We start from the raw sequence: 15,957 nt of genomic DNA, 5'->3' as shown, positions 1-15,957 counted from the left end.
AACAACAAGCTGATAATGAAGCTGTGTCCTAATGAAGCCAATACTGCTGGTCTGATCTAGGCCTGGAGAGAAGGGAATTGCTGAGGGTGGTTCTCAGCAGACCTGGTAGTGCAGAGGCGTGTTGGCAGGTTGCCTGTCTTCCAGAGAGTGATACTTGGAAGGAGGCTGTAAGAGCTAACCCTGGAGTAGAAGTGAACTGCAGGTTTCTCCCTGCCCGCATGTGCTGAGATTTCATACAATCACATGCATCTGTTGTAGACTCACAGGGTCATTTAAGCCATCCCCAGCTCTCACAGACCCCAGAGGGGCTGGATAAACAGCCACAGACACCTCCTCTGCCACCCCTTGGCTTTGAGGTGACCCCATGCACAGCCCTGGCTCTTACCTGCGTGACCTGCGGTGCCCATGGTCTCGTCTCTCCCTCCCTTTGACGCAGCCATTGGTGGTGGAGGTCTCCCTGACCACGCAGCTGCTCAGCTTTTCAGGACGTCTGTCCTCCGCAGGGTATGGCAGGCAGCTGAGGGTCCCACTGCCAGAGCAAGAGGAGAGAAAGAGAGCCATCAAGAACTGTCCCTTCAGCTGGGGTCACTGGCTGACGGTTTCCCATGTGCTGGAGAATCTCCTTTCCTTTGCACAGGTAGGACCTGTGCTGCTGTGAAGGAGAGATGCAAGTTGCTCTCAGTGTTCAGCCCTGAAATTGTCCTACAAGGCTCCAACAAAATTCCCATTTTCAGTCAAAGCTGCACCCCAGGCTTGCTGTGTTCAGCATTCAGAGGTGCCACGAGTGTCATGCAGCTGGAGAGCAGCTGGACAGCTCCATACTGTAATGATAGTCTGGAGCTGTCCAGATCCAATCAAGTGGTGAAGGGAGAATGGGAGCTGGTCAGGACATCTTCTCCTGCATCCTGGGTTTTAAATCACCGGCTCTGCCGAGACAAACCTTGCACTCTGATAGAAAAAAACCTTTTGCATTTCAAATGCAATTTACCAAACCTGTTATTGCCCTAATAATACCTTGCCACACATCTTCATCCTTCACTGGAAGCAAACTTTTGGCAGTCAAGGAGCAGCCCTTTTCCCTGCTCCTACAAATAGGGTGCTGGGCCAGTGAACACACCTGTTGCTGCTGAAAGCCCAACCTGGAGAACCTGGGGCAGCCCAGCAGAGCTAAGGGGAATCACCTGGGTCAGGTCAGTGCCTGCAAGAGCCCCGGGAAGACCACGGGAGCCGGTGAAGAGCAAAGCCACTGAGTGAACAGTCTTTAAGAAACACCAGGGCTTGTGCAAGCTGAAATGAAGCAAATAAGCCAAATGGAGAAAACAAACTCAAATGAGCCTGTGTGCAGACACTGGGGATGGAAGTAAATAGGTTTCCAGGTCCTGCAGATGTTTATTTCAAAGAATGGAAAGATTAATGAAAAGCCATAAGCTGTACCCAGCAGGGGTGCTAAGAACACTGGGGGTTTGATGTCATCCAGAGTATTCTTTGAGTAGATAAAACACGTATTGGCATGTCCAGGCTCAGCCTGACTGTGGGTTGGTATCCAGGGTGGGTTGAGTTCAGCTGGCACTGAAAGCGTCCCCGTTTCTTCCCATTACCATTCTGGAGCCAATCCCAGCACTGGGTTTGGAGTTTAGCCATCCATGCCCAGGTCAGCTCTGAAAGGTGCCACTGCTGTGTCTGCCACCCAACCTTCCTCATCCCTTTGGAAAGCAGCACAACTATGCCCCCAGGCCGCATGGACCCCTCCAGAGAAGGGGAAAGCTGGGATGTCCCCCTGCCAGCCCTGCAGCCATAGTGGAAGACACTTTGGGCTGCAGAGACCACCACAGCCATCACATGTGGGCCCCCTGTGGGGCCAGGGCTGCACATCCTGGGTGTTGAATGGGGCCCAGAGGGTGGTTAAAGAGCAATGTGATGTTAAAAAAGCCCCAATTAGGCATGAATAGAGTCTTGCATGTCCCAGGGAACATTGTGCTGCCTGCCTCAGCCATAAGCAACATGTTTTGGGGATGGAGTTGGCACAGGGGCACCTGCAGAAGGTGTATCTCCAACTGTTTTCTCTCTCAACGAGCTCCCACTTTCACTAATAGCTGATTCCTCCTTGGAGCCCATTTTGTAATGCCTGAACATTTCAGGATGTGCACAGCCAAATACAAGGAACAGGAGTCACTGGGGGGAAGCTGGGTGAAATATTTCTGGCCAAGAACATGCAGGAGGTGATAGCCCCTTTGGCTTTAAAACTCTGTTACTCTGCTTGTAATAAATTCCCCAGTCCCTTCCCAACATCTACATTATTTTTAACCATCCAGGAAGCTACACAGTTAATCGCTGTCTGTGTGCAAGCTAATTGGCTTGTGGCCTTTCCCGAACCCCTTTTAAGAACAGGCTCAATCATTAGGATCCATTAAAAACGTCCCCAAATTAATGACCTGTGCAAAGTCTGAGCTGGATCCACTCCAGCAGTGGAGGCAGGAGGGTTCCTCCCTGGGCTGGCAGCAGGCTGAGATACCACTTCCAAGATCTGGGCACGGCAGGCAATGTGCTTCTCACCCCAGCTCCCGCTCCCACTAATGGGATTTCCAGGTCCTGGGGTTAAAACATGTTGGCCTCAAGGCAGTCAAGGACTCCTGTCCTGCAACGTGCCAGGAACTGTTTCTTCTGGACTTGGATGTAATTATTGATGGAAATAATTATTCTCCAATTCCATCAAAGGCTGGCTTCCGTTCAACCAAATGTTCTCCTCTGATGGATGCTGAGAGTCCCTAACGCTCTAAACTGGCTGGTAATCCCCTCGTGTTGAGCTCCATAGACATTGATTGAATATATATATAAAACTGTATTTTTTTCTTTTTGTCTTTGGTGTCTTTGATGACTGATATAAAAATGATGCAGTTTGGTGTGAACGATTACGGTGGCCTCAAAGGAGGGATTATCACACATTCCCTGCTGCTCGTGCCTGCAGCAGGAAAGAAAAGCCCTCTGTGGGTGTTTTGCTGGAGCTGGCCCCAGGAGAGCAGTGAGGATTCTCAGTGTGATGCTGCTGGAAGTGCGGGGCTCACTCAGCCCAGAGGATGGACCAGAGCAGGCAGGAAGAAGAGGAGACAAGAAGGATGCCCAGGGTTTGCTCTGCTGGGGGACAACACTGCTCCAGCATCGGAGTGAGCACCACAGCCTTTCTGCCCAACACGTTACATGTTTTTCCCTAAGGATGCACTCCTGGCCACGGGCAGCCATGCCAGGACAAGGCAGCTGCCCACACATCCCACCTGCCCTCCAAGTCTCTCCATTTCTATTTGGCTATTCAACCACTTGCATTCACTTTTCCTTTATTTTTCCCATGCAGAAATCCAGCCTATCCATCGGACCTGTCCAAAAGCAGCATGCCTGCTCCTGATGGGAGACCCCCCACAGCAGGGCACCTGTGGGCTGCCTGCCACCAGCTCAGTGCAGAACATGCCCTGTGCCACCTCCTGCCAAGGTTGGCTCACCCTGTCCCTTCCTATCTTAGCAGTCTCTGTTCCAGGAGGGGTATTTTGGGCTCATGGCAATTTTTGCCAGGGTTGCAGTGGCTCTAAGGGAAGCATCAGGCACACAGGGCTCTCACCTCTCCAGTGAAAAGCCTTTCACTGCTTTTCACAGCCCAGCCAGCCCATCTCCTCATTTTGGTCCCATATTTGGGCTCTCCCGTGTTTTCCTTCCCTAACAGAATGTATAGACAGCAGAGAGAAATGATCTATTACTACTCTAATAGACATGATGCAGGAAAGGTCACTGGTGGGGAAAAAACCCAAATATTCTTCATTTGAAGGGGGGTGAAACCACCATAAAACACTATGTACATCTGGAAGAGAAGGAGTGGGTGGTGCCAGCCTGCTGTGAGATGGGGAGGTCCCTGTTTATTTTTGCAAGATGCCTGAACTGCTTCCCACCAGCCTTTCCTAAAGGCACGTCACATTTCTGAATCCCACTGGGCTCCCTGCTGCCAGCAGTGCCCCACAAAGCCCCATCTCCTGAGGCCATGCCATCCTGCCTCACTTCCCTGGGAAGGCATGTCACCCTCAGTTTGTGGAGGCACCATGGAGGCCAGTTTACCACTGCCCTTCCTGCCCATGGATGGATCCTGGCACCCTCCAGAAAGGATGGGACAAAGGCACAAGGCATTCTCTGCCTCAGGGGGCAGAGCTAACTCACAAATATCTCCATCCCTCCATCCTAGGCTGCCATGCTCCATGCCATGGCCAAGCGCCATCGCATCAGGCCATGAAATGTGGCACTTGGTGACGCAGACTCCTCTGGGAGCTGAGCCCAGCAACACCCGTCCCCTCTGGCCTCCCAGGGACGTGCAGCCAGTGAGGGTTTGGTGTGCACTTGACATCCCTGTGTGCTGACACCCTGGCACTACCGGGCCGGGCACTGCCCTCCTCTGCCCGCAGGCTCCAGTGTCCCAGCCCAGCTCCTCTGTCCCAGCCCCACAGCAGTCTCCTGCCACAAAGCTTTTATCAGTCAGCCTTTTCCCTGCAGTAACTCATCTCAAGAGGAGACAAGAGCAGGAAAATTGTCTTGCTAGTGACCTTTCAGCTGCCGGACCCTGGCACCAGGCCATGACCCCACCCACAGCTGCATTGTCCATCACCTCCCCAGGATGGGCTCCAGCAATCCCAGTCCCTGATGGCCTTGCACATCCCCTCTGCCTTTCTCAGCTGCCCTGCAAGCAGCAGTGTAAGCAAACTGGGGCTGGATCATGCTAACCAAGCCCTTTTTTTTCCCCATCCTTTATTTTCCTTTGCACACACAGCTGGGTCAGGTGCTGGATGCACCCGGCCGCAAACACAAGCACTTCAGAGGCCCCGAACACTGACTGCACTTGGCAGGCCTGCACTGACAGCAATTCCAAGCTCAGGGCAGAGGATCTTGGAAAACCAGTATAGAAACTTTAATACCTTTCCCGCTTCAGCCCTGAGCAGCTCCAAGTTCCCATCTTCTCTATAGCCCCCCGTGAAAAGGCAGGAGCAGCTCGAGCCAACCAGAGCCCCGAAACAAAAAAAGGTTAAAGCATCTCTGATGAGCCTAATAGCTGTGAATGTTTAACTGGCATTAAATGATGATGGATGGATGCCTGGCCTGGGAACTGGGAACATCAGCCTGTGGAAGGACACAGGCATCCTGAGGGTAAGCAGGAGAAACCTGTGCACCCACAGCCGCTCGCACCAGGGATGCTCTCGCCAGTTCTCCTGAGTAACATGCAAAAAGTGCGCAGACAGGTGATGGAATACCTCATTTTTCCTCTCCTTTCCTCACTTGGAGGTTTTGGCTGTGCAGGAAAGGGCAGGTGGCTCTCTGCCATGGCCACATCCCATGTGCTTCTGCCCCAGGCTTCAGTGAGGGTGGTCTGAGCTGCTCAAATAATTTCTAAAATCCACCCTTGGGGCTGAGAAGCCTTTTGGCGCTGGCAAAATGACCCTTTGATTTTCTCTCTTGGTCTCCAGCTTTGCTCATCTGATTGAAAAAGAAAACAGTCAAACTGTTCCCTTGTCCCTGGAAAGGGAGGGGACAGAAAAGAGGGTTGTAAAGACATCTCACAGAAAAAACTCCAGCAGATGTGTTTATGTAAAGCTCTCTGAAATACGCACTAAAAATACCTCTTCAAAATTAGGAGAAGGGGAATATTGTAAGTGCTTCCCACAAGCACACACACACACAAACACCCCATGGCAGGTTCTTTCCCCACCTCATTCAACCCGTTATTATTAGTGCACCAGGAGCCCTGCAGTTTGTTATTGAAAATTATAATAGCAAATCACCGAGATATTTTCCTTGATTACACAGACTCCAAGCCAGTTCAATTTTAATCTTCTCCCCGCTATTTTTTTTCTGTGCATCAGCAGAGGCACCAGCTGCAGAAAAGCACGTGGTTTTCTTGAGGCAGTTTAAACACAGAAGAGAAATACAATTCTGTAATATACATTTTTCATCGAATTTTTGCCAGTCGTGACTCGCCTGCCCCTCCTGCTCCTGGGAACCCTGTGTCCTGCTGCAAGCCTGTATGTGGCAGCGGCTCCTTTTCCTTCTGGGACTCCAGAAAGGTTTAACAATTGTTCCTGGCACATCCCGGGCCAAAAAAGCAGCTTGGCTCTTTATTTTCCAGCAGTTGATTTACTATGCGTGGTTAGATCAGAACAGAGGAGCTTCCCTGCGGGAAGAGGCCCCGGTAGCGGTGGAGAATCAGTGCCAGATGCTCTGGGGGATTCTGTGAGCTTGCAGCCCACAAGGAGGGCTGTGTCTTGGGCACCAGCTGGCAGTGGCAGAGGCTCACAGGATGGATGGCCCTGGCAGAGGGAAAAACTCCACAGGGGAAAGCAGTGCCTCCATGAACCATCCTTAGGCAGGGTCAGGCACGAGGGCAAGCACAGCCTCTCCCTGCTCCCCACGGCTGGATCTCCTCCTTCCCAGGGGCACCAAGACCCCCCTTCCCTGTCCCACTTCCTTCCTGAGCACCTGGTCACCTTGCAGGGCTTGGAGTCACTTCTCCTCGCTGCCAGCAATCCAGGATGGCTCTGCTGTCTGCCTGCCAGCAACTGCAGAGACAAACCCGAGGAATATGGCACATGGGCACGTCGTTTCTAAAGGAAACCTGGACTGCTGCCCCATCTCAATGGTTTCTACGGCATCTTGTGCCTCCCACGCTGCCGGCTCGGAGGTCCCTGTGGAGCTTCCTGCCCGTCAGCACCTGCACATTGCTGAGCCAGGCTTGCTCTCAGGGGGACAATCCTGTGCCTTTCCTGTCCTCAAATCCTCCTCCTTAGACAAATACCCTGGGGGTTCCCATATCTGTGTAGGAGCCAGTTTTACTCTCACTCAGGAAATAGGAAAGGAGGAGCCTTGGCTGTCACAGGTGCCTGCAAATGTAGACAGAAGTGCTGACATCGCCATGCTGCCCCATGGCACAGCAATCCTGCACATCCCTGATCCATGTTTTGGGGGACTTCAGGCTCCTGAGTGACCGAGGAACTGGTGTGAGAAGGGACTGAGGCTGAGAGCTTATGCTAAGACCTGCCATAGCCTCATGACTGCTCTCCTCCTGGCAGGCCACAAACAGCACTCCCAGGCTGCCATTGTCCCCAGGCAGCCTCAGAAAACCATGGGGGCAACTGCTCCTGGGTGAAGGGGACAAGAACTGATGGCCAGGCATGGGGGCAACCTGAAGCAGCCCTTGCAGAGCTTGTAATTAGGAAAAGTCTGGATCTGAGCTCAAATTTCTAATTAAACTCTCTCCCACAAGCACTGCAGGGCAAAGCCGAACTGGATGAAGGTCAGGACCATGGGCTGAGAGGGAGGGAACCCAGTGGCTGTGGTTGGGCACTTCCCAACACAACACTGGGAGCCAGAAGCTGAGGAGCATCAGAAGATGATGCTTAACACTTTAGGAGGGGTTTAAAAAAAAAAAATGAACTGAAGGACATCCTAGAAAAGAAGCACTTTGGCACTATCTGCCATGTGGTCAGGCCAGAGGGCACCTTCACACCCAAGAGCTGCACAGTGCCAGACCCTGTTCCAGGGACCATCAGATGCACCCATTCCCTCCTTTGTCCAAAACCCTTGCTATCTGGCATGGCAAACAGCAGTGAAATAGTGTATTTGCCGATAACAGCTCGTTAAATTTTAATCAAATAGGGAATTGTGAGCACACATTTACCAGGAGCTCCTGGGAGCACTGAGAGATCACTTTAAAAATGAATTAGTAATAAGGCACATTGGAAGCAGCAAGGAGAAGACGGCTGGAGAAGATCCACTTGGAGCAGAAATGCTGCCTTTGCCACTCATATAAAGCTTTTTCCTCCTTGCTTCTTTTGAATTACCACTGAAAGAAGAGGGGAAAACACACTGGAAGTCCCAACACTGGATAACTCCAAAAAAACAACCTGTTTATGCAACTGCAGCCTGGCTGTGGAGCTGCTCTGGGAATGACTCCAGTTGACTGCTACCCCATCCCTCCATCCATCCATCCAGGCTGGGGACAGGGACACTCAGGTCACTGCAAGCCATTAATAAACCACCCACTGAGTCACTCAGGGGGTCCCATGTGTCCTGTCCCATGTGTGCTGGGACACAGTCATGGTGTCACCTAGTGAACAGCAATCCCAAGGGCTCAGCTTGAAATAACTCCAACATTAAAAAAATGCTCAGACCCACGGGTGCATCTGAACGGGTGTCCCAGCATGGGTGTTCAGTGGCATCACCTGAGCAAAGCTGGCACAGTAGGGATCCCTGGAAATCCTCCCATTTGGGGCTTATCTCCTGAACTTCCATCCCCCCACGGTGCCCAGGGCTGCACTGCCGGGGCCACGCGGGGCCAGGAGGGTTCAGTGACACTGCAAGAAGCAGATGTTCCCGTGGGGGGAAGCGTGGGCAGCAATTAGCTCCCGTGGAAAGGAATTAAGCGACGGATTTCTGCTGCTGAGAGATGAGCCTGCAATGTCCCCAGCCCAGGAAGGAAGGTGGCAAGTGGGATTTAACACCCACACTGGGGGTTTTTTGTGGCCAGAAGGGCTCTTTGCCTCCCTGTCTCATAACTGCTATGTCAGCTGAGCTGGGAAGCTCACAAATTGCTGCTTTAGACGGGAGGGTTTGGTTTGACTCCAATCCTCCTTCCCTGTAACACCCTCTGGTCCTGTTGCAAACACCTCCGTGGTTGTGCCACCTACCCAGGAAGGACTGGTGAGGAGGTTTTCAGTTAAAGAGAGTTTCTGGGAGGGAAAACAGAAACCTTCCTGCTCTGCTCCAAGGAGGGAGGGGCTGGTACGGTTGTGCCATCCCTGCCACGTGGCAGTCATTGGAGTGATCAGTGCTGCAGCACCCAGGGCTCTGTGGGGGTCAGAGCCTGAAACAAACCTCCTTCTCTGCTCCCAAGTCTTATCCCCAGCCATCCACACCACTCTGCGACTGTGAATGTTGTTTGAAATCATCCCAAAAAAGAAAGGAAGGGATATTTTTTGGCTTGCTGTTTCCTAGGGGGAATGTTTGGAAGAGGCAGGTGGGACCCCATGGCAGACCCTGCCAGGAAGGGCTGCAGAGGATCATTTCAGTTTTCATCCCATCCATCTTTAATTGGGTGTAATAATAATTTTATTGCTTGCTGGGATTTGTGAGGCTGAACTAATATTTGTAAAATGCTTTGCTATCCTCAGCTGAAAGGCAATCCAGAGTGGCAAAGCCCCGGTGTTATTCACATTTGGATAATCCAGAATTATTCATAAACAAAATCAAGATTATGCAAATATATTCATTAGTTCTCGGAATACCTCTAGGAAAATAGAGGAATTAGTTTTGTTAACAATTATGTATTATGTAAGTGTGTGTCTAAGCACGCACAGACCCCGCGCTGGGGCACGTTCGCCTGGGACTCATCCCGGGATCTCAGAGTGCTGGAGAACAAGGGCTTGGCCTGTGTAAAGCAACCACCTTAATTTTGGGATATCCCGATGCCCCACATCGAGTGATAGCTCACACCACAGACCCCTGTGCTCCCCCAGGTTCCCACTGGCTGCTCTTCAGCCAAAAGAGCAGAGACACCCCCAGTGTCCCCTCTGCACCCAGCACAGACAGCCCACACATGAGCACTGTCACCTTTTTCTACCCAGAACAGCCTTTCCTACCCAAATGAGGAGTTTTATGGTACGTGCAGGGCCAGGCAGCTGCAGAAGTGGGATCTGGATGGAGCCCCCTCACTCAGGACCTGTCCTTTGTGCCCAGCACAAGCCCTTGCATGATGCCAGCTTGTGCCCAGCCTGGCTTTCTGCAGTGTGTGACCGTCTATTTGGGATGTGCTGGGAAACAGGAGATAAAGGTGCATTGAAAATACCGCATGGTTTAATTAATGCCACATGCCTTTCACTCTATAGGTTGTGTGGATGGTTAATTATTTTTATAAAGAAAATAATTAGTCCCAATCAAGGCAGAAGCTCTCCAGAATTACAGCTCATTAACCGCTCTCACATTTTTCTGTTCTATAAAAAGTCATGTGGTGCTGATGAAGATTATAGACCCTTGGAATCAGCATTAAATACAAATTCAGACAGTGTTACCATCCTATTACCATCAACTGCATCGACTTGGCTTCTGTAATTGCAGCTGGAGATGAAGGGCAGGGATTTCTGCTCCACACAATCTCTGGAAACAAGCACTTTGCCCATTAGTTTGCCGGAAACAATGTGACACCAAGCCCTGACTTGGCTAAGCACATCCCCCAGGAGATGACAGCCACCAAGGAGAAAGGGGAAAGCTTTGCAGGGGATGGGAAGATGAGGGGTGCTCAGGGTTGGTTCAGCTCCACCTAGCAAGAGAGGCTGCTCCTGCCCAGAGCAGCGGGGACCATGCAGGCCCAGTGCTCATCTGAATTAGGAAGGTGAACCAGATAACGATGCTGAAATCTGTCCTATGGGCTGGGGTGGCAAAGCCACCAGTCCAGTGAATGGAAAGAGCCAGGAGATGCAGAGGGGGTGAGGAACAACCTTTAAGCAGTGGAATCATCCTCATGGGACATGGGGAAAATATGACATGGCTGGATGCTCTTGTCAGGGATGGGGAAGCATCCACAAGCATCTCCCTCTGGACCGTGCTGGTCCAGGCTCTGTGCCGGGTCCAGCTCTATTGAACGTCGCAGAGACCTCGCTCAAAGCCTAATTGAAAGAAATCACAGCACATTAAAGGGAGCTCAGGTCAAATCAATACCAACGTGGTGGGGAGGGCGAGCGGGGGGAGCAGAGCAGTGGCTGTGTCCCAGCACCAGCTCAGGCTGTGACTGTGGGCTCCACTGCCTGCTTTTCCTCCATGGAAAGGCAGGGTGAGACCCCCCGCTCCATGTAGGACAAACCTGGCAGCAGTGCAGGGCCAGGGTTGGCAGTGGCAGCTGGAGGCAGGGAGGGGGGCAGGGGAGCCACGGGTCCTCAGGATCCTGCTTTTCAGTTTCCATTAATCAGGGATGGATGTGCCTTGGGTGGCATTCGAAGCCCAGAGAGCCGGCAGGCAGCTCTTGGCCCACAAGCCTCCACCACAAAATTAACCCACCCATCCCCACAGCACAGCTCCCATGCCAAGAGCCCTTGAGCATCCCAGCCCTCTTGGAGAGATGGGGATGAGGAACCTGGGGCTGTGGGTGGAAAAAACACTTGTGGGGAGCTCTGAAGGCAATGGGGTAGTAACTACTGCCACAAGGCAGAAAACAGTGGGAGCCAAACCTGCCACTGGCACGTGCTGCCAGTGTTGTGCCTTTAGCTCTGTCCCTGCAGGTGCTGGGATGCTCCACACTCACAGCAAGGGCAGGGACAGGGACACTGACCTGGCCACCAGGCACAGCCACACGGCCCCAGGACATCCCATGACAGGCACGTGCCTGAAGCACAAAACAGCTGCATCTGCCAGCCTGGACTCTTCAAAAGATCCAAAATCCCTCCAAAAGATACAAAGGACATCCTTTGCCTTCACTGGCTCCTGAACCACATGTGGGAAATGTTCAGGAAAACACAAGGACTTAGTCCAAAACTGTGCCAACCACTTCTCCAGCAATCAGACAGAACAGGCAACTGAGTCCCTGCATTCAGGGGTGTCCTGGGATCCTGGGGGAGATGCAGCCAGCATGTCATGTGTCCTGCAGAGTTCAGCCCGCACAGTGACCCCTCAAGTCTGCCAAGGTGCAAGGACATGGCCAGAGGAGCTCACCAGGAGATCAAGCTCATCCTCAATTAGGAGACACAGGGCACAGCCAGGTCCATGGCCCATGGGTTCTAGCGCTCCCCAGCAGGTCAGGCTGCAAATGCCCCTTGCAGGGATGAACCAGCAGCTCTCTTTGTTCCTCCTCTGCTGGTGGTGTCCACCCAGCCCCCTGCACCTCCCTCTTCCAGCACATGGTATCCACCTGGCTCTCCGCTCCGGAGGCCCTGCACCATCGCCCTTTAACCTGGCCAACGGGTGGCTGATGGGCACACAAAGGCAGGGATGGGGTGGGTGGTGACAGATAACCATGGATCCTGTCTAACACACAAGGAAGGGCAGGCGACACGTGGGCACAGGAGGTCTTGGAGTTTTCTGGCGATTTAAAACCTCATCCCTTGGAAGAAGCAGTGCTGACCTCACTTGTCTTGTTTCTCCCCATCATAACAAACCTGGCTGGGCTCTGAGCAGAGCAGGGGGATTTGAAGAGGGCAAACGTTTGGTAGGCAATAGTTTCTCTGAGTTAAAACACCAGCCTCAGGGATAGATCTGCCCAAATCCCGAACTGCCTCCCACCCCCACTATGCCACAGCCATGTCCAGGCCCACTCTGGTAGAGCAGGAATGCTTCACTGGCTGCAACCGATGGAGCCGTGGAGAATAAGCTAAGATATATTTACATGCTATTATAGATTGGTGTTACACTTGCACAGCTTTGGTGGGCGGGGGGGGTTGTACGGCAGCTCCAGCTGACCCACAGATTAATGCAGCAGGAGCTCTTTAACTGTGAAATCTCTCTTAATGCAAAAATATTTCTCTTGCTGGGCAGTGGTTAATTCTTCATCCTGACAGTAATGTAGCTAAAATCCCAGCCTCCTACCCCACTCTGTTCTAGTCACCCTCGAACACATGCAGGCTCAGAGATAAATTCACTACAACCAGCCCATTGCTGAAGTCCCATCAAGTTCCAGCAGGATGATGCGCTGCTGGAATTTGGTGTTACCGGCAGAGAAAACCCATTTTTTTGTCACTGCCTGTGGGTCTCAGAGCATTTTCAGCCACCTGCATGCGAGGTGGGCACCTGACCCCAGCCCTGGGGCCCAGCAGCACAAAGGCTCTTGCAGCCCATACCAGCACGTCACAGCCTCCCCTGCCCCAGGGAGGAGAGAGCAGAGCGGCCCCACAGGCAGCAGGCCCTTCCCACAGTGTCCCCTCTGCCCACCCAGGCACCCACTCAGGGGTGAATGAGATGTCTGGGGCAGGGCAGCAGCTGCTTCTTCTTCCATATGTCCCCGAGACATAAATTAAACATGAAGTGTTAAACGGGTCATTGGTGGAGCTGCCTCCAGACTGGGGACTCATTTCAGCCTGCCTGAAACACCAGTACAGTTTTTAATAGAGTTTTTTTTCCTCGCTTGTATTATTTTTCATAAGCCCTTCCTGCAGTCCCCGCTGCGCTGGCAGGGAAAGTGTTCCCGCCGCGTGCAAAAAAACCTGCTATTTTTAAACTCCCAGTGTTTGTCAGCGCTTTCGGCTCGAGTGGCTGACAGAGAAACCAGTTTTGCAGCACCCGGTGTCCCGCAGAGGGTTCTGTGGCCTTTGCCAGGTGATGGTGGCAGCAAGACATGGGCACTGCCAGCAGTGTTGGTCCATTCCCCTGGCACGTGCCAGATCTGCACCACAGCAAAGGCCTGGTAGGGATGTTGTGCCATTGGGATCCACTGCTCCTGCCAGATTGCAGGCACCTTGACCTCTGTGCCTTTGCCCACACCTATAAAATCTTTAAGGAAGGCTACGAAGGCAAACTGACTCCTGGAATTTGGCTTTTCTCCCTGCCCTTTGCTGGGAATGCCAAAGAGCTCCGATCCAGGCATCGAACACAGCCCTGTTTTCCAGCTGATGGCACCACCAGGGATTGGGGCCATAGGAGGACCAAGGGGATGGGACCACTGTGTGGGTCTCCATGGGGCAGGGAAGAACTGTGGGTCTCAGCAGACCCACACTCTCCTAACAGCAAAGAGCTCCCAGGGGCTCACACCAGACATGAGACTGTAGCAAATCCCTGGCACCCCCTGCAGCCAAAACGGGTGGGATTTGCTGGCCTGGGTCAGGCTTTGCAGGGATGAAGAGGTTTCAGTGCCTGCAGGGAGAAAAGGAGGAAAAAAAAAAAAAAAGAGAGAAAAGGAAAGGGTGGTCATGCACAAAATTATTTCATTTCAGTGACGCAGGGTTTGCATTTGATAAGTTCATCTTATAGAAAAATGAGCGTATAGAAAGGTGCAGCTGCCAGACATGGAGGTGTGGGAAGGGGTTGGAATGGGGCTGAGCAGAGACGCACTCAGCTCCAGCCATGACCTGCTGGAAGGAGAAATCTCCCAAGCCCAGGGACCCAAAGGGAGAGTGGGGACCCCTCCACACACACAGAGTGGGGTCTGCAGAGGCCCTTTCTGGGGACAAGCCACAGTGGGACAGGCTGCCCTGGATGGTGGGGGCAGGACGATAACAGCAAGGAGACACGAGCAGCCACGGGACCCAGCGCTGGGCAGAGGCTTCTTAGCAATCCCTGTCATCAAGGTCATCACTGCTACTTATTATTTAGGGCCCCACAGACCTAAATATTCATTAGCTGGATGTCGTGGGAGGGGTGTGAACGCGTGTGCAGGGTTCAAGTGTCCTGCTCTCCGGCCTCTCCAGGGATGGGAGACAAGGAGGGATGGGGGCTGGCTGGATGCAGTGTTGCTATGGGGGCATCTACCAGCTCTCCCTGAGCCAGGCAGGGAAGACCCCAGCCCTGCAAGACCCTAAACTGCCACATTCTGCCCTGGTTCTCCACACTTCAGTACATCCATGAAACAGCCTCACTCAAGTGCTGGGATGGTGCTGAGCCAGGGGGGAGACCCCATGGCCAGCACAGCCCCCCAAAGTGCCAGACCCCACCAGTGCTGCACTCACAAACCCACACCCCTGGCATCTGCAGACGAGGGGCTGCCTGGCAGCCAGGGCAGTGTCTGCAGTGGCTTTGTTCAAGGATGAAATCAAATGTTTCTACAAAATGATCCTCCAGCCAGCCAGTGGAGTTTCCCCCCCTTTTGCTTCCTTCCACCTGATTTCATCCCTCATCTGAAGAGATCAGATACCGTGCTTCCCCTGCCACAGCACAGGCACTGCAGGCCCCAGACTCTCCTCTCCCCAGAGATGGGGCAGCAGCAAGTCCCAGATTCAGGGAGAGCCTCACCCCGTGTTTCCCCACCAGGTGCTGTGGACCTTCGCTCTCAGCAGCTGGGCCAGGTTGTACCCGTGTTCTTTCTGGTGACCACGGGAACTGAAGCCCCAGAGCAGAGCTCACCAGAGCTCTCAAATGGACCTTTACATGTCAGAAATTATCTGTCCCCAAAACCACTACATTTCCCACCACCCCTTTGGCTGCCAGTCCCTGCAGTGCTGGTCTGGGGACAACTCTCAGCCTCACGTCCACTTTGGGGAGCTTTTAGTTGAAGGCGACAAAGCCCCACGTGGTCACAGCAGGGGTACGGTGGGGAGAGGCAGCACTTCTGGGAGTACCCCAGTAGCACTAAGAAAGCCCCATCCATGAGCTTGGGGTTCCTACAGGGGCTTCCAGCGGCCTTTTCCCTGAATCCTTAGGTGCTTGTACACCTTCCCACACTGGAGCACAGCACACCTGGCTAAGGTACCCATTGGTGCTGAGGCTGGCTGTGCTGCCTGGCACTCTCTGCATCCCACCCAGCCCTGGCAGGAACCTCCGTCTCCTTGTCCCTCATACAGAGGTGGGGACAGAGTTGTCCCTCGCCCCACCAGGGAGGCCAGCAGGGACACGGTGCCCAGCACCAGTCCAGTGGAGAGGCAGATGGACAGGGCCGGGGGAAGGAGAAGGAGGATGAAGGCTCTGCGAGCAGCAGGGAGGGAATCCTGCGGGCATCCCCTACTCTTCCCCTCACTCAGCTGCCCGTAGCCTCCCAGCAGCTCCCGAGCTGCCTAATTACCTCTCCCCGCTCCCATCGCCGTCCAGCTGGAGCCGGAGGGCAGGGGCAGACAAAAGCCTCCCTTTTGACAGCCCCTCCAAGGAAGGGGCTTTTCTTCTCCCCCTCCGCTTTTCTTTTCAAGCCCCTCTCCCCCCTCTTGGGCCGGGGCCACGGGCTCATTAGCACTCGGGCTCGTTGGGAGCGGAGGGAGCAGATGGCAGCCAGGCGGCTGGCGCGGCCGGCACCGCCGCCGCCTCTTCCCGCGGAAC

The 15,957-nt window shown here is 53.3% G+C and overlaps 1 protein-coding gene across 4 annotated transcripts in view; it reads right to left on the bottom strand.

Annotated features, from left to right (window-relative positions):
- SRRM4 (serine/arginine repetitive matrix 4) overlaps positions 1-15,957 on the bottom strand; it is a 48,563-nt gene that overhangs the window by 27,912 nt on the left and 4,694 nt on the right. For all 4 annotated transcript variants that reach the window (XM_027661612.1, XM_027661613.1, XM_027661614.1 and 1 more), the window contains exon 2: positions 386-529. In XM_027661612.1, the coding sequence (XP_027517413.1) occupies positions 386-529 (144 nt within the window). The remainder of the gene's footprint in view (positions 1-385; positions 530-15,957) is intronic.

Source organism: Corapipo altera, unplaced genomic scaffold (genome assembly GCF_003945725.1).
Source record: "Corapipo altera isolate COAL_440 unplaced genomic scaffold, ASM394572v1 150, whole genome shotgun sequence".
NCBI lineage: Eukaryota > Metazoa > Chordata > Aves > Passeriformes > Pipridae > Corapipo > Corapipo altera.
Note: the sequence above shows the minus strand (reverse complement) of the source record. Positions and strands in the feature narration are given on the sequence as shown.